The 16,768-nt window shown below is 40.8% G+C and overlaps 1 protein-coding gene across 1 annotated transcript in view; it reads right to left on the reverse strand.

Annotated features, from left to right (window-relative positions):
- The window catches only part of LOC148505457 (uncharacterized), a 218,204-nt gene that overhangs the window by 140,758 nt on the left and 60,678 nt on the right, over positions 1 to 16,768 (reverse strand). Inside the window, exon 3 of the mRNA XM_088448269.1 lies at positions 10,697 to 10,809. Coding sequence (XP_088304395.1) covers positions 10,697 to 10,809 — 113 coding nt within the window. The remainder of the gene's footprint in view (positions 1 to 10,696; positions 10,810 to 16,768) is intronic.

Here is a 16,768-nt window from a genome sequence, read left to right on the forward strand (position 1 = left end):
TAAAACAGACAAATGATTGAAAATATATTAGTTATGTAATCTAGACTGTATAAACCAGAGCTTCAAGGAAAAAATTCTAGTAACTGAAAGCCTTGGGAGACTTATTACATTTACATAGTATATGTAATTTTAGGAACAGCGATATAATAATGTAGATAAATATAGTTGTATGGGTTGTATTTATGCCATTTTTCAACCTTGATTTGTAGATACCAACCTGGTGGGCTTGGCTTTCCTTGATCATAAGTCGGGATGTGCGCTGACCCATGTGTTTTGGTTTTGGATCTGTATCTCATCAGGTTTTGGATCTGGATTTGGTTTTGCCAAAACTGCTTCTTGCGTGTTTTGGTTTTGGATCTGTATTTTTTTTTCAAAAATGTATAAAAACTGCTAAAGTCACATCATTTTTTTTTTGTTCCTACAGTATTATTAACCTCAATAACATTAATTTGTTTAATGTTTTGTACATATTTTCTTTTCATGTGATGAACTATCCTCTTCATGAGCGGAAATCATCACTGACGTTATATTATCAAAGGCTTCAATCATCTGGACATTACCACTAGTTTGAGTATTTGTAAAACCAGTGCCATCTTGTGTTCTGCATAATTTTGTTTTTATAAGAAAAGAATAACTCACTGCGCTACCACTTACAGTGTCACAATATTTTTTACGAATACACTGCGTTCCACTTAGTGTTGCAATATTTTTAATGAATACACTGCATTTCCATTAACAGTGTCACAATTTTTTTACAAATACACAGCGTTTTCCACTTACAGTGTCACAATATTTTTAACGAATACACTGTATTTTCCTCTTATAGTGTCAATATTTATTATACACTGTGCTACCACTTACAGTATCACAAACAATACGTGTATGAATATTACACTGCGGTCTGACCGGCAGCATCACAGTAAAAAAACAAATCATAATAATATAGAACACTGGGGTACACCACAAAAAAATATAGATTATTTTTTTATTAATTATATTATTAGCTTTTATTTTTTATACACTGTGCACCCTTGGATGGACAGAGCCCCCATGGTTGGACACAACAACCTCTGCCCTGGATGGACACAGCAGCCCCTGCCATTGATGGACACAGTAGCACCTGCCCTGGATGGACACAGCAGCCCCTGCCCTAGTTGGACACAGCAGCCCCTGGATGGACACATCAGCCACTGATGGACACAGCAGCCACTGCCCCTGGATGGACACAGCAGTCCCTGGATAGACACAGAAGCCCCTGCCCTTGAGGGACACAACAGCCCCTGGATGGACACAGCAGCCACTGCCCCTGGATGGACACAGCAACTGCTGGATGGACACAGCCAGGGCCGGCAACAGAAATCTTGGAGCCCGATACACTGATACCTCCAGGCCCCCCTCGACCCCCACACATATTTAAAATGTTCAAAATCTGACGGCACCCAGGAACCTCCAGCAATAAGACAGCTGACACAGCTAGTTATATTGTTTCAGAGTGTGAGCTATTTTAATTGGGGGTTCCTGAGTGCTGTCCAATTTTGCACATTGCACACATTCTATAGGTAAGGCACCTGGACAGGCTGAGTCATTTGAAGCAAAAATATATATATATATTTATATACTATAGATATACATTATATATACACATACTGTACATAAAGGACCCAGTGCCTTCAGATTCAAGTTTAATAATAATAATAATAATAATAATAATAAAAAATAAAATGCTCTATACTGCCTCACATGTTCTTTTCTCTCTCAGATCAACTTCCATATGCAAGCCTCAGCTGTACCCTCTGTTCCTCCTGCCTCCTTCCCAGCAGTCTGTGCACCAGCAAATCAACGAGCTGCAGGCTGCAGCTTTTCAAGCCATTGGACAGCTGAGCCGTCACTCAGCAGCCCAGCACTGCTCTGCGGGGCTGGCAGCTGTGACGGCTGTCTCTGCTGTCAGCATGTGCGCAGTGCTGCAGATCGGATCCAAGATCACACTCAGAGAGGGGGGCCTGGGGATACTTAACCCCAGTGCTCCCTCGCCTTCATCCGGCCATAGGGTTGGTGACCAGCACCGCGTCATGACATCATGGGACGCAACGTCATGCGCAGTCCGGAGCGGACTAGACTGTCAGTGATGGAGGTAAGCGGGGGAGGGGGAGGCGGTGGTACGGCCCCACTTAGCAAAAATTACGTGATGCTGACCTGTTTTAAGCCCCTGAACCACGGGGCCCCTCCGATCCTTGAGGCCCAGTATGGGTGTACCCATTGTACCCCTCTGTTGCCAGGCCTGGACACAGCAGTCCTTGCCCTGGATGGACAGAGCAACCCCTGGATGGATACAGCAGCCCCAGCACTGGACAGATACAGCAGCCCTTGGATGGACACAGCACATCCGTTCACTACACTCTCCACAGCCGGAGTGACATTGCACTGCTGACCAGGTACCTTTATAATATCCAAAACCCGCGAGAATCTGACAGCAGGTGGATGACGTTTTGCCTCATTTTGGGATCCGAGTAAGGCTTGAACTCCTGAGCTGTGCTTGGATCTCGGCTTGTAAAGTGAAGTTCGGGTGGGTCCGGTTCTCTGAGAACCGGACCCGCTCATCTCTATAACAGCCATGTGTGTTCAGGTCCAACTCAAGCACCAAATGGAGAGGTTATTTTCTGATGGTATCTGAAGATGTTCTCCATCCTCCTCTCCAAGCCTTCCCATATCTGTACATAATCCCAGAAGCACAATGATAAGAGATGTTTAGTACTAGACTTTAAATCCCTCTGCCACCTTCCTGTTCAGAGCTTCTGTTTTGTGTGCTGCCACATAATAGTTCATCCACCCATCCAAGAATCAAAATGGGCAGGTATTACACCGGACAAGGACAATTCCATCTTGCACCTATTTTCTTTGCATTATGCACTGTTTGGGGCATTACTGACTGTCTTTTTGTGTAGATGACAAACATTATTGTTATAGTTGATTAAACTGCTATCCTGTCTGCCACTGCAGTGCCATTCTCTTTCTTAGATGTGCCATGGTGGTAATTGAACTGCCACAGCCACTGAAGTCTTCGACATGCGGTGGCTGAATGCCAAAAATGTCCAGAAATGTTTATGGCCATAGACAGCATCCCCTGTTTGCCCCTTTAATTAAAAAAAAAAAAAAAAATCTGAACCACCAGTTGAGTGGGTGAGCAAAACATGGTAGATTTTAAAATGTACCCAGTTTTTTCATTGCTCCAAACCCCAATTGGTTGCCTCAGGACCCTGGTGAATTGATAGGCTGTTATAAATTATGGTTCAGCTCAATAAACACCTGCCTCCTTTGTATGTTGGTGACTCTAAGTGGTTACTGTAGATGGTGGGTGTCATGCGAGAGACCAGAAATATGAGCAGCAGCACAGAGCATCTTCCTGCCAGGATGTGTGCAATAAAGTGCAAATACGTTTAATACGAAAATTAGTTGTGTATATTGATCACATACATACATATTTACATGGTACAAACCATGCATAAAACAGGCTGAGGTGACATGAGGCATGCCACCCATTGTTGACAAACAACTACCAGCAGGCCTGGCAAACAGCACGGATGCTGGGAGTTGTAGTTCAGCTGGAGAGCTACAGACTGCTTTCCTCTGATGTAAACAGTAAGTCTTAGTCCCATTATCCCTAACAACCTCCCTGAGCACAAAGTAAACATCTGTTTACAATGTGTACTATTTAGCAGCACCACCACAAGCATACTCCAACTCCCTCGGGCCTCTGACCTAGTTCTTGATTAATGAATACATTTTTGGTTTTTAAACTTCCTATGGGGTCGTATAGTTTATTAAACTGCCATCCTGCAGTATCTGCCACTCTGTGCCATGTTTGAAGCTGAACTGCCACATGTTTGTGCCTCCCACTGCTGTCGCTTAGATTAGTCAGCCAGCTAGCTCGATGCAACCTTTTGGCCTAATCTGTATTAAATCAATATTGTGAACTGCGAGGTGGTCAAAATTGACTTGAAATAAATGTTATTGAGGTTAATAATACTGTAGGAACAAAAGCAGTCCCAAATTATGTGATTTCAGCTGTTTTTATTATTTTTTAGAAAAATATACAGATCCAAAACCAAAACACGCTGAACTTTTTACATTACACAGCGAGTTAACTTTTTTTGAATAAATCCTCTGAATTTTACAGCAACTCACCTTATTTTTTGCTTTGCATAATAAATTAAATTAAACATACCAGGAGAGGATTAGCACTCCATGCCGCACCTCTCTCCTCTATTTCCTGTTTTAAACAGGCTAAGGGGGTTTTGGTTTTACATTTTTTATAACACATCACATCTTTGTAATACAATATATGTAAAATCTTTTAGGCACGGTGTGTATAATTGTGCATACACACGGTCAGATTTTCTGTCAGAATTGAACGATAACGATTTAAAAAATCGTTCATATCTGAAAGAAAATCTGACATGTGGCCCTGCAACAATGAATGATGCGCGTCTCCGTTTCTCAGATAACGATATATGATATCTGATGTGTGTGCGGTCAGATTTGGATGATTCCATTCATTTTAATACAGTCTAAAATCGTTCAATCGTTCAAATCGTTGGTAAATCATTCAAATCGTTCAATCGTTCATCTGACATATTTGACCGTGTGTATGCACCATTACTTTGTATTTTTACCTGTAAATCCAGCAATACAGCTTTGTTTTAGCTTTGCTGACAGTTGTATATTCTTGAGTTTATTTGTTAAGCTGAGAATAAGAAAAATGTGTATAAGTCCATTTCATCCGCAATATGGTGCAGTATATATGCCATCAACGACCAACAATGCGCGCTCCCACTGGTCCTTGATGGCATCTTTCATCGCCCGTGCTTGCAGGGCAACCTTACGAAATTGTCAGGTTCTGCAAGTACGGGGATGAGTGAGGGTGACGTCACTGAACGATATATCGTTCAGTGTGGGTGCTCAATGTCATTAGTGACATTAGCGCAGGACGCTCGCAAGCGGGTCGATGTTGCCCCACTGCGCATGCGCACGACGGAGGGAGCTCCGTCGTGCGCATATGCGAGACCCGGATAGCAACGGGCTCTCCGTCGCTCCGGGTCTCGCACCAAAGGGGGCGTGCTGTCGATGTTGATTGACAGCACGCCCCCTTTGGTGGGCGTGCCGGGGGCGAGGCTGCCAGACGTTCCCATGGGAACGCCTACCGTCTGAAGCCGGCCCCACTGACATCACTAGTGATGTCAGTGGGAGTGATTTTGGCTCTGATAGAGCCAAAATCACTCCAGGGCTTGCGGCAGGGAGACCCTACCGCAGGGTCTCCGTCGCAAGCCCGATGGTCGCGATGGTCTTGACCATCGCGACCGTCATCATGGACGCTCGCATAAGCTGTGGGTGGTCACCCAAAGCTATGCGAGCGTCCAGGAGGACGCTCCATTTTCATGGAGGGCCCTGATTCAGAGCGAGCGCTGTGGTCAGAGTGTTCGGCTCTGAATCAGGCCCTTAGTTCTGTTCGCAACCAGCTCAGGCTATGAGTGCGGGTGTTTTCTATCATTTTTATATTTTTGAAGGGTGGGTGGAGTCATACCATTTTATTTTTTCTTTCTTATATTTTTGATACACTTTAAATGTATCTTGATGCAGATGCATTTTACATACAATTATGAGTTACATCTATTTATAAGACAAAAGTAATCAGAAAAAACACATAATTGTGTAGTTGTTTTCGATACACATACAGTATGTTGAGTCAATGCTGAGTTTAATACAAGACGGCAGCAGCGTCACTGGGTCTGGTGACACCCAGTGCCCACACCATGTTCCCCCTACGTGCGCATCCAAAAAGGGGAGTGACCTAACATAAAGGGGGCGTGGTCTCACTGGAAATCCCAAGTGCATCACTCCAGGGGCAAGCCCAGCATCCCCGGAGATGCTGGGCTGCCCCTGGAGACTAGTGCTTGCAGTATCGGCAGGATAATGTTACACTGCAGCACCCAGCTCCTGCCACTGAGGGGCCGGCATTTTGGTGTCACCCCTTCCGACGGTGACTCCCAGTGCGGCCTGCACCCCCATAGTGATGCCACTGCAATACAGCTTTAATTGTACCAACATTTTGTGCACATAGCTAAATGTGGCTGTATCACTCCTAGATACAATATGTCTAATTATACGCATGTACAACTCTGTGACGGCATATGAAGCTTGAGTACTCGTGCAATGAGGTTAGCAATTTCTGAGTATGGTCAGACATGCTGTAATTGTGTGTGAGGAGCCGATGTTACTCGATGTTCCCGATCACTCTATGTGCAAGTTTTGGATGCAAATCCACCCAACTCTGCATGAAGCCCACAGTGTTTAAAAGCATAAGATCTTGTCCCTTTAAAAGTAAAGCTGCATACACACACAACGATTTTGTTACCAACGATTTTATGAACGATTTTCTGTCAGTTATCTGTCAGATTTTTTAAAGTGTAATGAACGATTTTTTTGAACTACAAACAATTTTTGCATATTCCCTTAATGAAAATCGTTGAGTTGGTCAGTCTGACTGAACTACAAACTACAAACGTGAACGCGCATGAACGATAACTGTTCATCGTTTTAACTTAGAAAGTGAACGATTTTTCCAACGATTGAACGATAAACAATATCATTAACGATAATCGTTCAAAAAATCGTGTGTGTATGCACCTTAACAGTTATGTACTTCACTTTTTTCAAAAGGAATACACAAAGGGCCTGAGTTGCACGAAGGCCTCTATGTGGCCGTATAAGGAATGCAGATGGATTTTAAAACAGAATGCTGATGCGATTTTTGCAGTTCCTAATGCGTTTGCATCACACTGCCCAACTTTTTCCATACACGATAGCAGCCGTCATCATTAGTACCCTCACTTACTCCTACCTCATGATGGATGCAAGAGATACATCTGAAATAGGTGTCTCCTCATCAATGGCTGGGTACACACTAGAGTTATATCGGCACGATATGTAGTTTCCAGGCAAATTAGAACAACATATTGTTCGGATTGCAAAATGTGTACACCCGATTGTGTGCTCCTCTTCTCGTTTACCGTGCTACATGGTCACTCACTTTATCATTCAGTGTGTATGGGCGAATGCAATGTTGTTCCATCGGTCACCCCATTGCCTGGGAAACACATCTGTTGTGTACCTGGCCTAAGAGTAAGACGCTCCACCGAGATGGTTGTCTTCTATGCCCAGTTCCCACCCAACTAACACAAAGAAACACCCATTTCACATGCAGTATGTAAATCAACAGCCGGAATCCATCCATTTGCTACAATTCGCTACATGCGGCCTCATATGTAGCTGTGTGTGACTCAGCATCAGGCCCAAAATGTTTTGCACAGTCTGATTATCAACAGACAGCCAATCAGTAAGTGACTGCTCTAAAAGGTTTCAGAGGTAATGTTTAATTTTATCTAGTCTATCCAATTTTTGCAAGAACTTTATTTTTAGAGTTAGACAATTAACAAACTCAAATGTTTTTGAAACTGTCCAAAGGTAGCCTGCAGTGAATATTCTATTGCTAGACAGCTGATTAGGGACAGCTTGCATAAATTGCTTAGGGAAGTATAAATAATTAACATGTTTACTAACAGGTGGAGAAAATTAGAAAACACATTTGGCACTTGCTCAAATGTTGCAAATTCCAGCTTTTTTATATTATTTTGGATATCACTTGCTATTGACAAACTTAAAACAAAACAAATATTTTTAAGTTAAACATGTTCTATAATGTACTTTAATTGAAAGTGTGAATGTAAAATATTGAATTGGAAAACTCCAGGAGAAATAATTGAACCTGCTCCCTGCTTCTAGCAGAATCACCATGGTCTCATGCTTGGGGATCCTGGGTTTCAAGAGACACATGTAAGGATCAGTGGACACACTCCACTGAGATGTTCCTTCAACGAAAGCTACTTGATTGGGACACCTGCAGGAAGCACTATCCTACTGTGCTCATGGTAGGTAGTGCAATGCTGGCTCTGTGGATTTTTCCTGCTTTGGATGACAGGGAGGCAGAGGGTGACACAAGGATGCAGTTGGTGACAGGAGAAGGCAGTAGATGACATGTGAGGCAAAGGGTGACAGGGGAAGGCAATTGATAAAGGGAGGATGCATTTAGTGACAGGGGGAGGCAGTTGGCAACAGGGGCAGGCAAAGGGTGACAGGGAGAGGCAGATGGTGACGGGGAGAGGAGCACAGACAGTCAGACCTTACCATGGTGATGCTGCATGTGTTCCCTGAGCCCACTGAGGCAGCCATGCCAGGCATGGAGTCACCAGGTGCTGCACACATCTCTCTAGCCTCCTCCCACCAGCCGCACAGCACGGACGCTGGAAGCACACACAGCATTCTGCTGTAGAGCTATTCTTCCCGCTGCCTTGACCATGCTCTCCTTACAAATCAGTTGAACCCTACTGAAATGGCCAGTCATCTCGGGGCATGAGAAAAAAGTTGCTGGTCAGGGCAGCAGTGCCAGGAGGCCCCTACGTTCCCAGAGGCCCCTACTGATACCATGTTAATTGCAACAGCATCTTTGTGCATACACTATGTGTAACACATGCACTGTAGGTGTATTTATGGATTTTCAAGCTCATGCAGAAGCAAAAAATTGATTAACTATGTTAAGATCGGCATTGTGTGTGGCTCTGAATCAGGCCCTAAATGCATGTTTAAAGGATGAGGGGAAGGTTCCAAAGGAGAGGTTCAAGTTGTGGAGGTAAACAATGCGGGAACAGGCAGGCACCAGGAAGGAGGGTGTAGCAGAGACAAGAGAGTTTAGGGTCAGGGGGGCAGATGGAGGGCAGAGAAAAGGAGAGAAGGGCACAAGCTTCAGCCCCTGAGATAAATGAAAAGGAGAACAAAGTCAGACAGACTGGATGAACACTGTGTCTCGGCTACGGTGGTTTCATTCAGGGTCTGTAGCCGTTTCTTTCATCGAGTGGCTCGGCATTATGGATCAGTAGACTTCGTCGCTGCCAGTCAATGCTAGAACACTGAGGAACAGAAGGGGTTGTGTCCAGGTTCAGATACCTGCCACCAGCACTATTTATAGTATCTTCACCAAGCAACCCTAGCTTGACGATTAAAGTTTTTCATGATAGCCTGCACCACACTCCTGCTAATCCCTCCTCAAATATCTGGCTTGATATCTGTGTACTGACTCAGCTTGTTACTGGATCTGCACCTGCTTAACCCCTTCTGGCCTAAAACTAAATGTGCAGAACTTCATTCTGCTACCTTGACTTATATCCGCCTTTCCATTGAAAAGATTCCTTGCATTTAGGTGAGCAGTTTTATTAATAATTGTTATATAAATTGTGTGCTTTTATTGTCTGCAAATTGGGGTCCACACCAGTTTTACAGTTAACTCTAACGACATTGTAACACACTGAGCATACTTTTCAATCCTTCACTTATTAATGTCAGCAGGTGCAAAGCTGATGTGTGGCTACATTTGTAGCCTGCAAATCAAAACAGAAAAGACTTGGGGGTCTATTTACTAACTGTCAGTTTTGGGCTTTACTAAGAGTCGACTTTAGTAACTGTAAAAAAAAAGCAGACAAACTTGCCAAAATAACTGAAGCGGTTGTGACATTTTCTTTGCCGGTATTAGTGGTAATAAGAAATTAAAGATCCCTGGCATGTAGGGACAGGGGCTCTTATAGGTTGCTTTTGCGATCGAAAAAGGTGGGGGGGGATACTTAATATTTGTAGATAACCCTGAAAATGAAATGAAAAATTAATGAAAAATATGATAAATAGGCCCCTAATTATGTTAATATAGTCACGGGTGTGTCAGTGAAAGCGACTGCGGCTTCAGATGCAGAGTGCAGCCACAGAGGCCATTTTCAGATGGAAAAACTGTACCTGATATTGGGCTGGTGAGTGGTGCATGTGATAGTGGATTGTCCAGAACCACGAGTGATGTTACAGTGTGCATGGCCACTGAAAGTGGGCATCTCAGGGCTTGCACATTCCTGGCACATGCTAGTATACAAGAGAGAGGCTGAAACTAGCATTTGCATATTATCACTCTCACAGCTACAGCAAAATACTCAGATTTTGAATCAGTCCCATGGTATCAAAGTACTATATATCCACAGCTATATATCCAAAGTTAATATCCTCCTATTTCTTATAGTAGATACGATGATAAAGAGTTTTTCGTGAATGATGAATGGAGTTTCTTTGAGGTTACTGTAATATTATGGCGTCTGTAGATATTCTATAGAGAGACCTTACAGCAGTAATCTCTGCATAAATTATTTTGACTCAATGTAACGGATATTTATTATTGAGATAAATATTGTAATGTTTGCCTTTTAATAAGCCAAAAAAGGGGGGGACATTGTTGCAACACAAGGTATGTCTTTAAGCAGATTGAAATACAGACTGTTTATACTTTATGAATTAACTTGTAGTCAAAGTTATTCAGAAATGTTAGTGCAGAATAATTTCCCTCTAGATGCAGATATGTAAATAGCCATACATGAAATATTGCCATAATCATACTTCTAGCCTCTATGAACACGTTTTAATTTACTGCTTCTCATTCAAGATGTTCTGAGTGACAGCAAAATATCAAGTTTATAATAGGTAACCAAAACGTTTGTACAGGGTTGGTTGCATTAAAAAAAAGATACAGACAACTTTAATTAGTTATTATATGTACCTTTTTGCTGAATTCATCTCTGATGAAAAAGCGACTTTGCTTAACATTGCCATTGGAGTCAGGATCGAGCATAAGAAATCTGTTCCAGCATCTCAGCACCTCCGGTATAGACACTGCAACAAAATAACAATTTAAGTGAAAACCATAACAGAACCTTATAATAAAACCAGAGTCATATTATTTTAATTTGTTATTGATTGTTATTCATGTACAACAAAATCTCCTGCTGTTTATCCCAAGGGTTTCTCTGATTGTACTTCAAATACAAGTTTCTAATGAGGTTTGTTGTCGGTTTGTCTTTGTAATACTTTTCTAAGTATTCTATGAACCATTTAAACAGGTGTTATTTAAACTCTATTGCTTTGCAAAGCTTATTTTTCTATATACTTTACATTAAATTGCAGCTGCTATATACAGTAGATTGCTTGATAGATTGCAATGTAATGGTAACTCCAATTGTCAGTGGTAGAACACTTGATGGCCTCCATTAATATTTGAAATAAAAAACAATTTCCAAAATCTGAAACTTTTCAGTATAAAATTGCTTTAATAAAACCTGTGTAAAATTATTATGATAAAGTTTCAGGGGTATTTTAATCTTTGTACCTACTGATCACTTTGGTTGCATTGTACAGTATTGTACAGCATTAGCTGTACAATATGCTCCCCAAAGATATAGGTGTCTATTTACTAAGCTGTGTTAGGAGATAAAGTGAAGGGAGGTTAGGTACCAGCCAATTGGCTCCTAACTGCCATGTCACAGGCTGTGTTTGAAAAATGACAGTTAGGAGCTGATTGGCTGGTACCTTATCTCCGTTCACTTTATCTCCTAACACAGCTTAGTAAATAGAACCCTTACTTTTGTAACTGTTTCTTAAACATAGTAGGTAATGAGTTTGCTTCAAAATGAAGGGAAACATAAATCATAATATAACCTGTACCATTACAGTTGGGTGAAGTGTATTGGTGTTAACACTCTCGTTGTGAAAAAAATATGGCGCAGTGGACAGTATCTCACCACTGTGCTCCAGTGTTTGCTTAGCAACTCTGTACATTTCACAACAATTTGTTAGTTGCTCACTCCTCTGCCTCTTCTGAGTCAGCTTTTGCCATTGGAATTCTACCCCTGAAACTTACTTGGTAAGTCTATATTCAGCTCACATGACCGCTTAGCAATCTATTCAATCATAGAAACAGAGTATTCCACAGTTTCTTTCCGAGAGTATAATTTTCTCTTATAGAAGGTCAGTTATTCTCAACTTATCTGTCAAGTGGCAGCAATGGTACCTCAGCTTTTGGGTGGAAATTTCAAGTTTATGTTTCAGAAATTAAATCAGTAAACTGCAGTATACAACAATATTTTAATTAGGCAACTTCATTTTTGATCATAGTAAAGCCTTAATATTTCCCATTGCATTGTCATGAGCTGCCTGCTACAGTTCTTACAATTGTTATTACATGTAGGTCTGCTTACCTGAGCTAAAACTACTCAAAATATAACATAAACTGAGAGAGTTGGCAAAACCAGTCCCCTTTGTTTGACAATTTCATTAGTGTCTAAAAAAGGCATACACTTTTAGCTCCAGCTACACTTTCTTGTCCCATTTTGCCAATGCATGCCTTCATTATAGTATAAAAGCATAGTTTATATGTTACAAAGCCAGTAAAACATCACATTATCATAATTGAAAAAAAGCTAAATTAATTAAACTAACAATATAAAAATCATTTAATTACTGTATATCTATGTTGACAAAGTAAAAACAATGGAAGCCCTGTTCAAAAACCTCCCAAACAATACTGTAAAAAAGTTGCACACTTTTAAAACTGTACATTTGAGACAAAACAATAAACAAAGCACTTTTGTAATAAGAAAGATCTGTCATATTTTCTCAGGCCAATAGATTTTGGGTCTGATCCACTAGCAGCTGTAGCTATTGTTACAATTGATGTTTTTTAGCTGATATTTAATGGCTCCCATGAGTACATGCAGGTTTCAGATCCAAGAAACTAAACAGACTTTCTTACTTCAAAAATATATGCAACACTGCACAGTTATGGAGTGTTCTGGACATTGGCCCAGAAAGCACAATGATGTCATATAATATGTTAACCTTAGTTTATATTTTTATTTTTATAAAATAAATGGAAAACATGAATTCCAAAATGATACTTCATACTGTACATATTTCTTTTTTTCCAATCTTAAACAATTACTCTTACAGTATATCATGTATCTGCTGTCTGTATAGAGTATCTTCTTATATAAAAAATTCAATGAACATTTTTCACTTGCCTTTGTGTTTGAATGCTATGCTAGACATGCAAACGCATGTAAAATCCATTCAATTTAATGTGTCCTAACCAATTTGCGTTCATACTTGTATCAACATGTTCTTGCTTTGTAACATTTGTTTTATTAATTTAGCTTGTCCTATTTCAGTTAATTCAAAGTACTGTATGTCACTGTACTTTAAAAAGTCTTTTGATCTCTATGAGAATACATAGAGTACACCCACTAGGTTTTTAAGCAAGCATCTTAACTTACTTTGTGCTGTATTTTTCCTATTCTTGTAAATGATCTATTTACTTCTGAGCTAGAAGTTAAAACTCCATTGAAATTAATGGGCCATTAGCAATTCTGCAAGACTTCATTCTTGTCAATTTGTTTCTCCCGATATTAATAGTCAATACATTTAATCTTTGATGAGTTATCAAATCAGGGACCCCAATATTGTCTGTACCGCCAGACAATCCTATATCAATTAGCCTAAGAAATAATTTGTGACTGACTGAGTGGCTATGTGTGGCTTGGTCAATTCATATTACTGCATGGGGCAGGGGCATGGGGCATTACCTAGCATGGGGCAGGTTTCCACTGTAGCAGGAGGACTTTATGCACATTGTCTCCCTGCTTTAGTTGAAGAAACTAACCCAGACATGATTTAGTCCTGGGGATTATTAAACCATAGCTAATTGTTTTTTTTTTGCACAACCCAATTTAAATAAATGGGCTGCAACAATACATGGTAAACACTCTGTGCTACTTGTGTCCTGGATGCACTTTCAATAGCATGTAAATGCATCCACATAAATTACATGTATGCCACATGTGAACTGCATATCAAACACACACACGCATTTTACATGTGATTTTTTATGTAAATGCTATGCCATTGGGTAACCTCAGAAAATATTGGAGGCAAATGTCTCTATGGAATAAATATCTACATGAAATAAAATGGCAGGTATTATGTTTTGTAAAAAGTAGATCCTAAATTATAGACTGAGTAACTATGAAACGATAATATTTTAGGACCTGGTTGTTAAAAATGGGACTAATAGACTTGGGATATCCAAAATATTTAAAGTACTTTATGTAAGGGCATTAAGGGCTAATTATCGGACACAGTCGGACACAGATGTGGCTGCATCTTTTGCTGTAGCCGTGTCTGCATATCATTGGACAAAATTACATTCAGGCGCATACAGTCAGGTGCATAAATATTGGGACATTGACAGAATTTTCATATTTTGACCTCTATTCACCACCACAATGGCTTTGAATTGAAACAAACAAGATGTGCTTTAACTGCAGACTTTCAGATTTAATTTGAGGGTAATTACATCCAAATTAGGTGAACGGTGTAGGAATTACAACGGTTTCTATATGTGCCTCCCACTTTTTAAGGGGCCAAAAGTAATGGGACTATCAACTCAAAAGCTATTTCATGGACAGGTGTGGGCTATTCCCTCGTTATTTCATTATCAATTATGCAGGTAAAAGGTCAGGAGTTGATTCTAGGTGTGACATTTGCATTTGGAATCAGTTGCTGTCTATTCTCAATATGAGATCCAAAGAGCTGTCACTATCAGTGAAGCAAGCCATCATTAGGCTGAAAAATCAAAACAAACCCATCAGAGAGATAGCAAAAACATTAGGTGTGGCCAAATTAACTGTTTGGAACATTCTTAAAAAGAAAGAACACATCGGAGAGCTCAGCAACACCAAAAGCCCTGGAAGACCATGGAAAACAACTGGTGGATGACAGAAGAATTATTTCCCTGGTGAAGAAAAACCCCTTCACAACAGTTGACCAAATCAAGAACACTCTCCAGGAGGTAGGTGTATATGTGTCAAAGTCAACAATCAAGAGAATACTTCACAAGATGTAAACCATTTGGTGAGCCACAAAAACAGGAAGACCAGATTAGAGTTTGCCAAACAACATCTAAAAAGCCATTACAGTTCTGGAACAACATCCTATGGACAGATGAAACAAAGATCAACTTGTACCAGAGTCATGGGAAGAGAAGAGTATGGAGAAGGAAAGGAACTGCTCATGATCCAAAACATACCACCTCATCAGTGAAGCATGGTGCTGGTAGTGTCATGGCGTGGGCATGTATGGCTGCCAATGGAACTAGTTCCCTTGTATTTATTGATGATGTGACTGCTGACAAAAGCAGCAGAATGAATTCTGAAGTGTTTCGGGCAATATTATATGCTCATATTCAGTCAAATGCTTCAGAACTCATTGGACGGTGCTTCACAGAGCAGATGGACAATGACCCGAAGCATACTGCAAAAGCAACTAAAGAGTTTTTTAAGGCTAAAAAGTGGAATGTTATGCAATGACCAAGTCAATCTCCTGACCTGAATCCGATTGAGCATGCATTTCACTTGATGAAGACAAAACTGAAGGGAAAATGCCCCAAGAACAAGCAGCAACTGAAGACATTTGCAGTAGAGGCCTGGCAGAGCATCACCAGGGATGAAACCCAGTGTCTGGTGATGTCTATGCGTTCCAGACATGCTGTAATTGCCTGCAAAGGATTTGCAACAAAGTATTAAAAAGTGAACGTTAGATTTAGGATTGTTTAGTTTGTCCCATTACTTTTGGCCCCTTAAAAAGTGGGAGGCACATATATAAACCGTTGAAATTCCTACACCGTTCACCTGATTTGGATGTAATTACCCTCAAATTAAATCTGAAAGTCTGCAGTTAAAGCACATCTTGTTTGTTTCATTTCAAAGCCATTGTGGTGGTGAATAGAGGCCAAAATATGAAAATTCTGCCAATGGCCCAATATTTATGCACCTGACTGTATATAGTTAAATACTCGTAAAAAGTTCAACAATGATTTCCTGAAAATAATATAGTCAATACTTACATGCATCTCCTACTTAGTACCTCTGGAGTATTCTAAATCCAATATACCAAATATATGTTTTTAAACAACAAAGAGTGCAATGTAAATTTTCAACATAATTTAATGAAATAGACAATATATGTTAAAATCACATTACATGCAAATGAAATAGTGTAACACAGGGTGTTGAAATAAGGACTCAGACATGCAGGTACTCAGTAAAACAGTGTCTTTTAATAGCAGCAGACACTGCACTCTAGCATACTCAGGCTTAGGCCTGGAGACACAGGCTTATAACACAAATAAACAAATTACTATAAAAGGTCCCAGCACTCCTCGTGCTTAGCAGTCAGCAGTGGCTTGCAGCCACAATTGTCCATGCTCTTCCAGCATAGCCCTTTGGCCTACTAAACTGGCCACTATTCAGCATCAGTGCCCAGAGCATCAGGCAGATGAGAGTTTTAAACCTTCCTGTGCTGCTGACTTCAGGTGTATTTGCTGGCTCTGGGCAACTTGGAAAACCCAAAGTTCCATATCTCCACTTTGAGGTGTGCAGCCCAGAAAACCCAGAGTTCCAAACTTCTATTGCAGCTGCAGAATGTGCCGGTCCTGTCTTCATTTCCTTGGAGGGAGCTTATCCCACCAGAATGTGGACAAGTCAGGTGAGAGACAACCCTTCTCACCACACATCCCCCCCTTTCGCTTTTTCAAGCTTGGGAAAGCACACATATTCTTGGTGATGGCCGACACCCTTCAGTCTTCTTATTTATTCTAGAGAAGTCATCCATGTTTCTGTTTTGGCTACCCAGCCTGTACTTCACTTCACCCTTCTCAGGTGTATATCCTTTATTTTCCCTGAATGTGGTACAATTCGATAAAGGGACAAATAGTCTTTGTTTCTTATGAATGCTGGGCTGT

This window comes from Taudactylus pleione, unplaced genomic scaffold (genome assembly GCF_031769625.1).
Source record: "Taudactylus pleione unplaced genomic scaffold, aTauple2 ptg000454l, whole genome shotgun sequence".
NCBI classification, from domain to species: domain Eukaryota; kingdom Metazoa; phylum Chordata; class Amphibia; order Anura; family Myobatrachidae; genus Taudactylus; species Taudactylus pleione.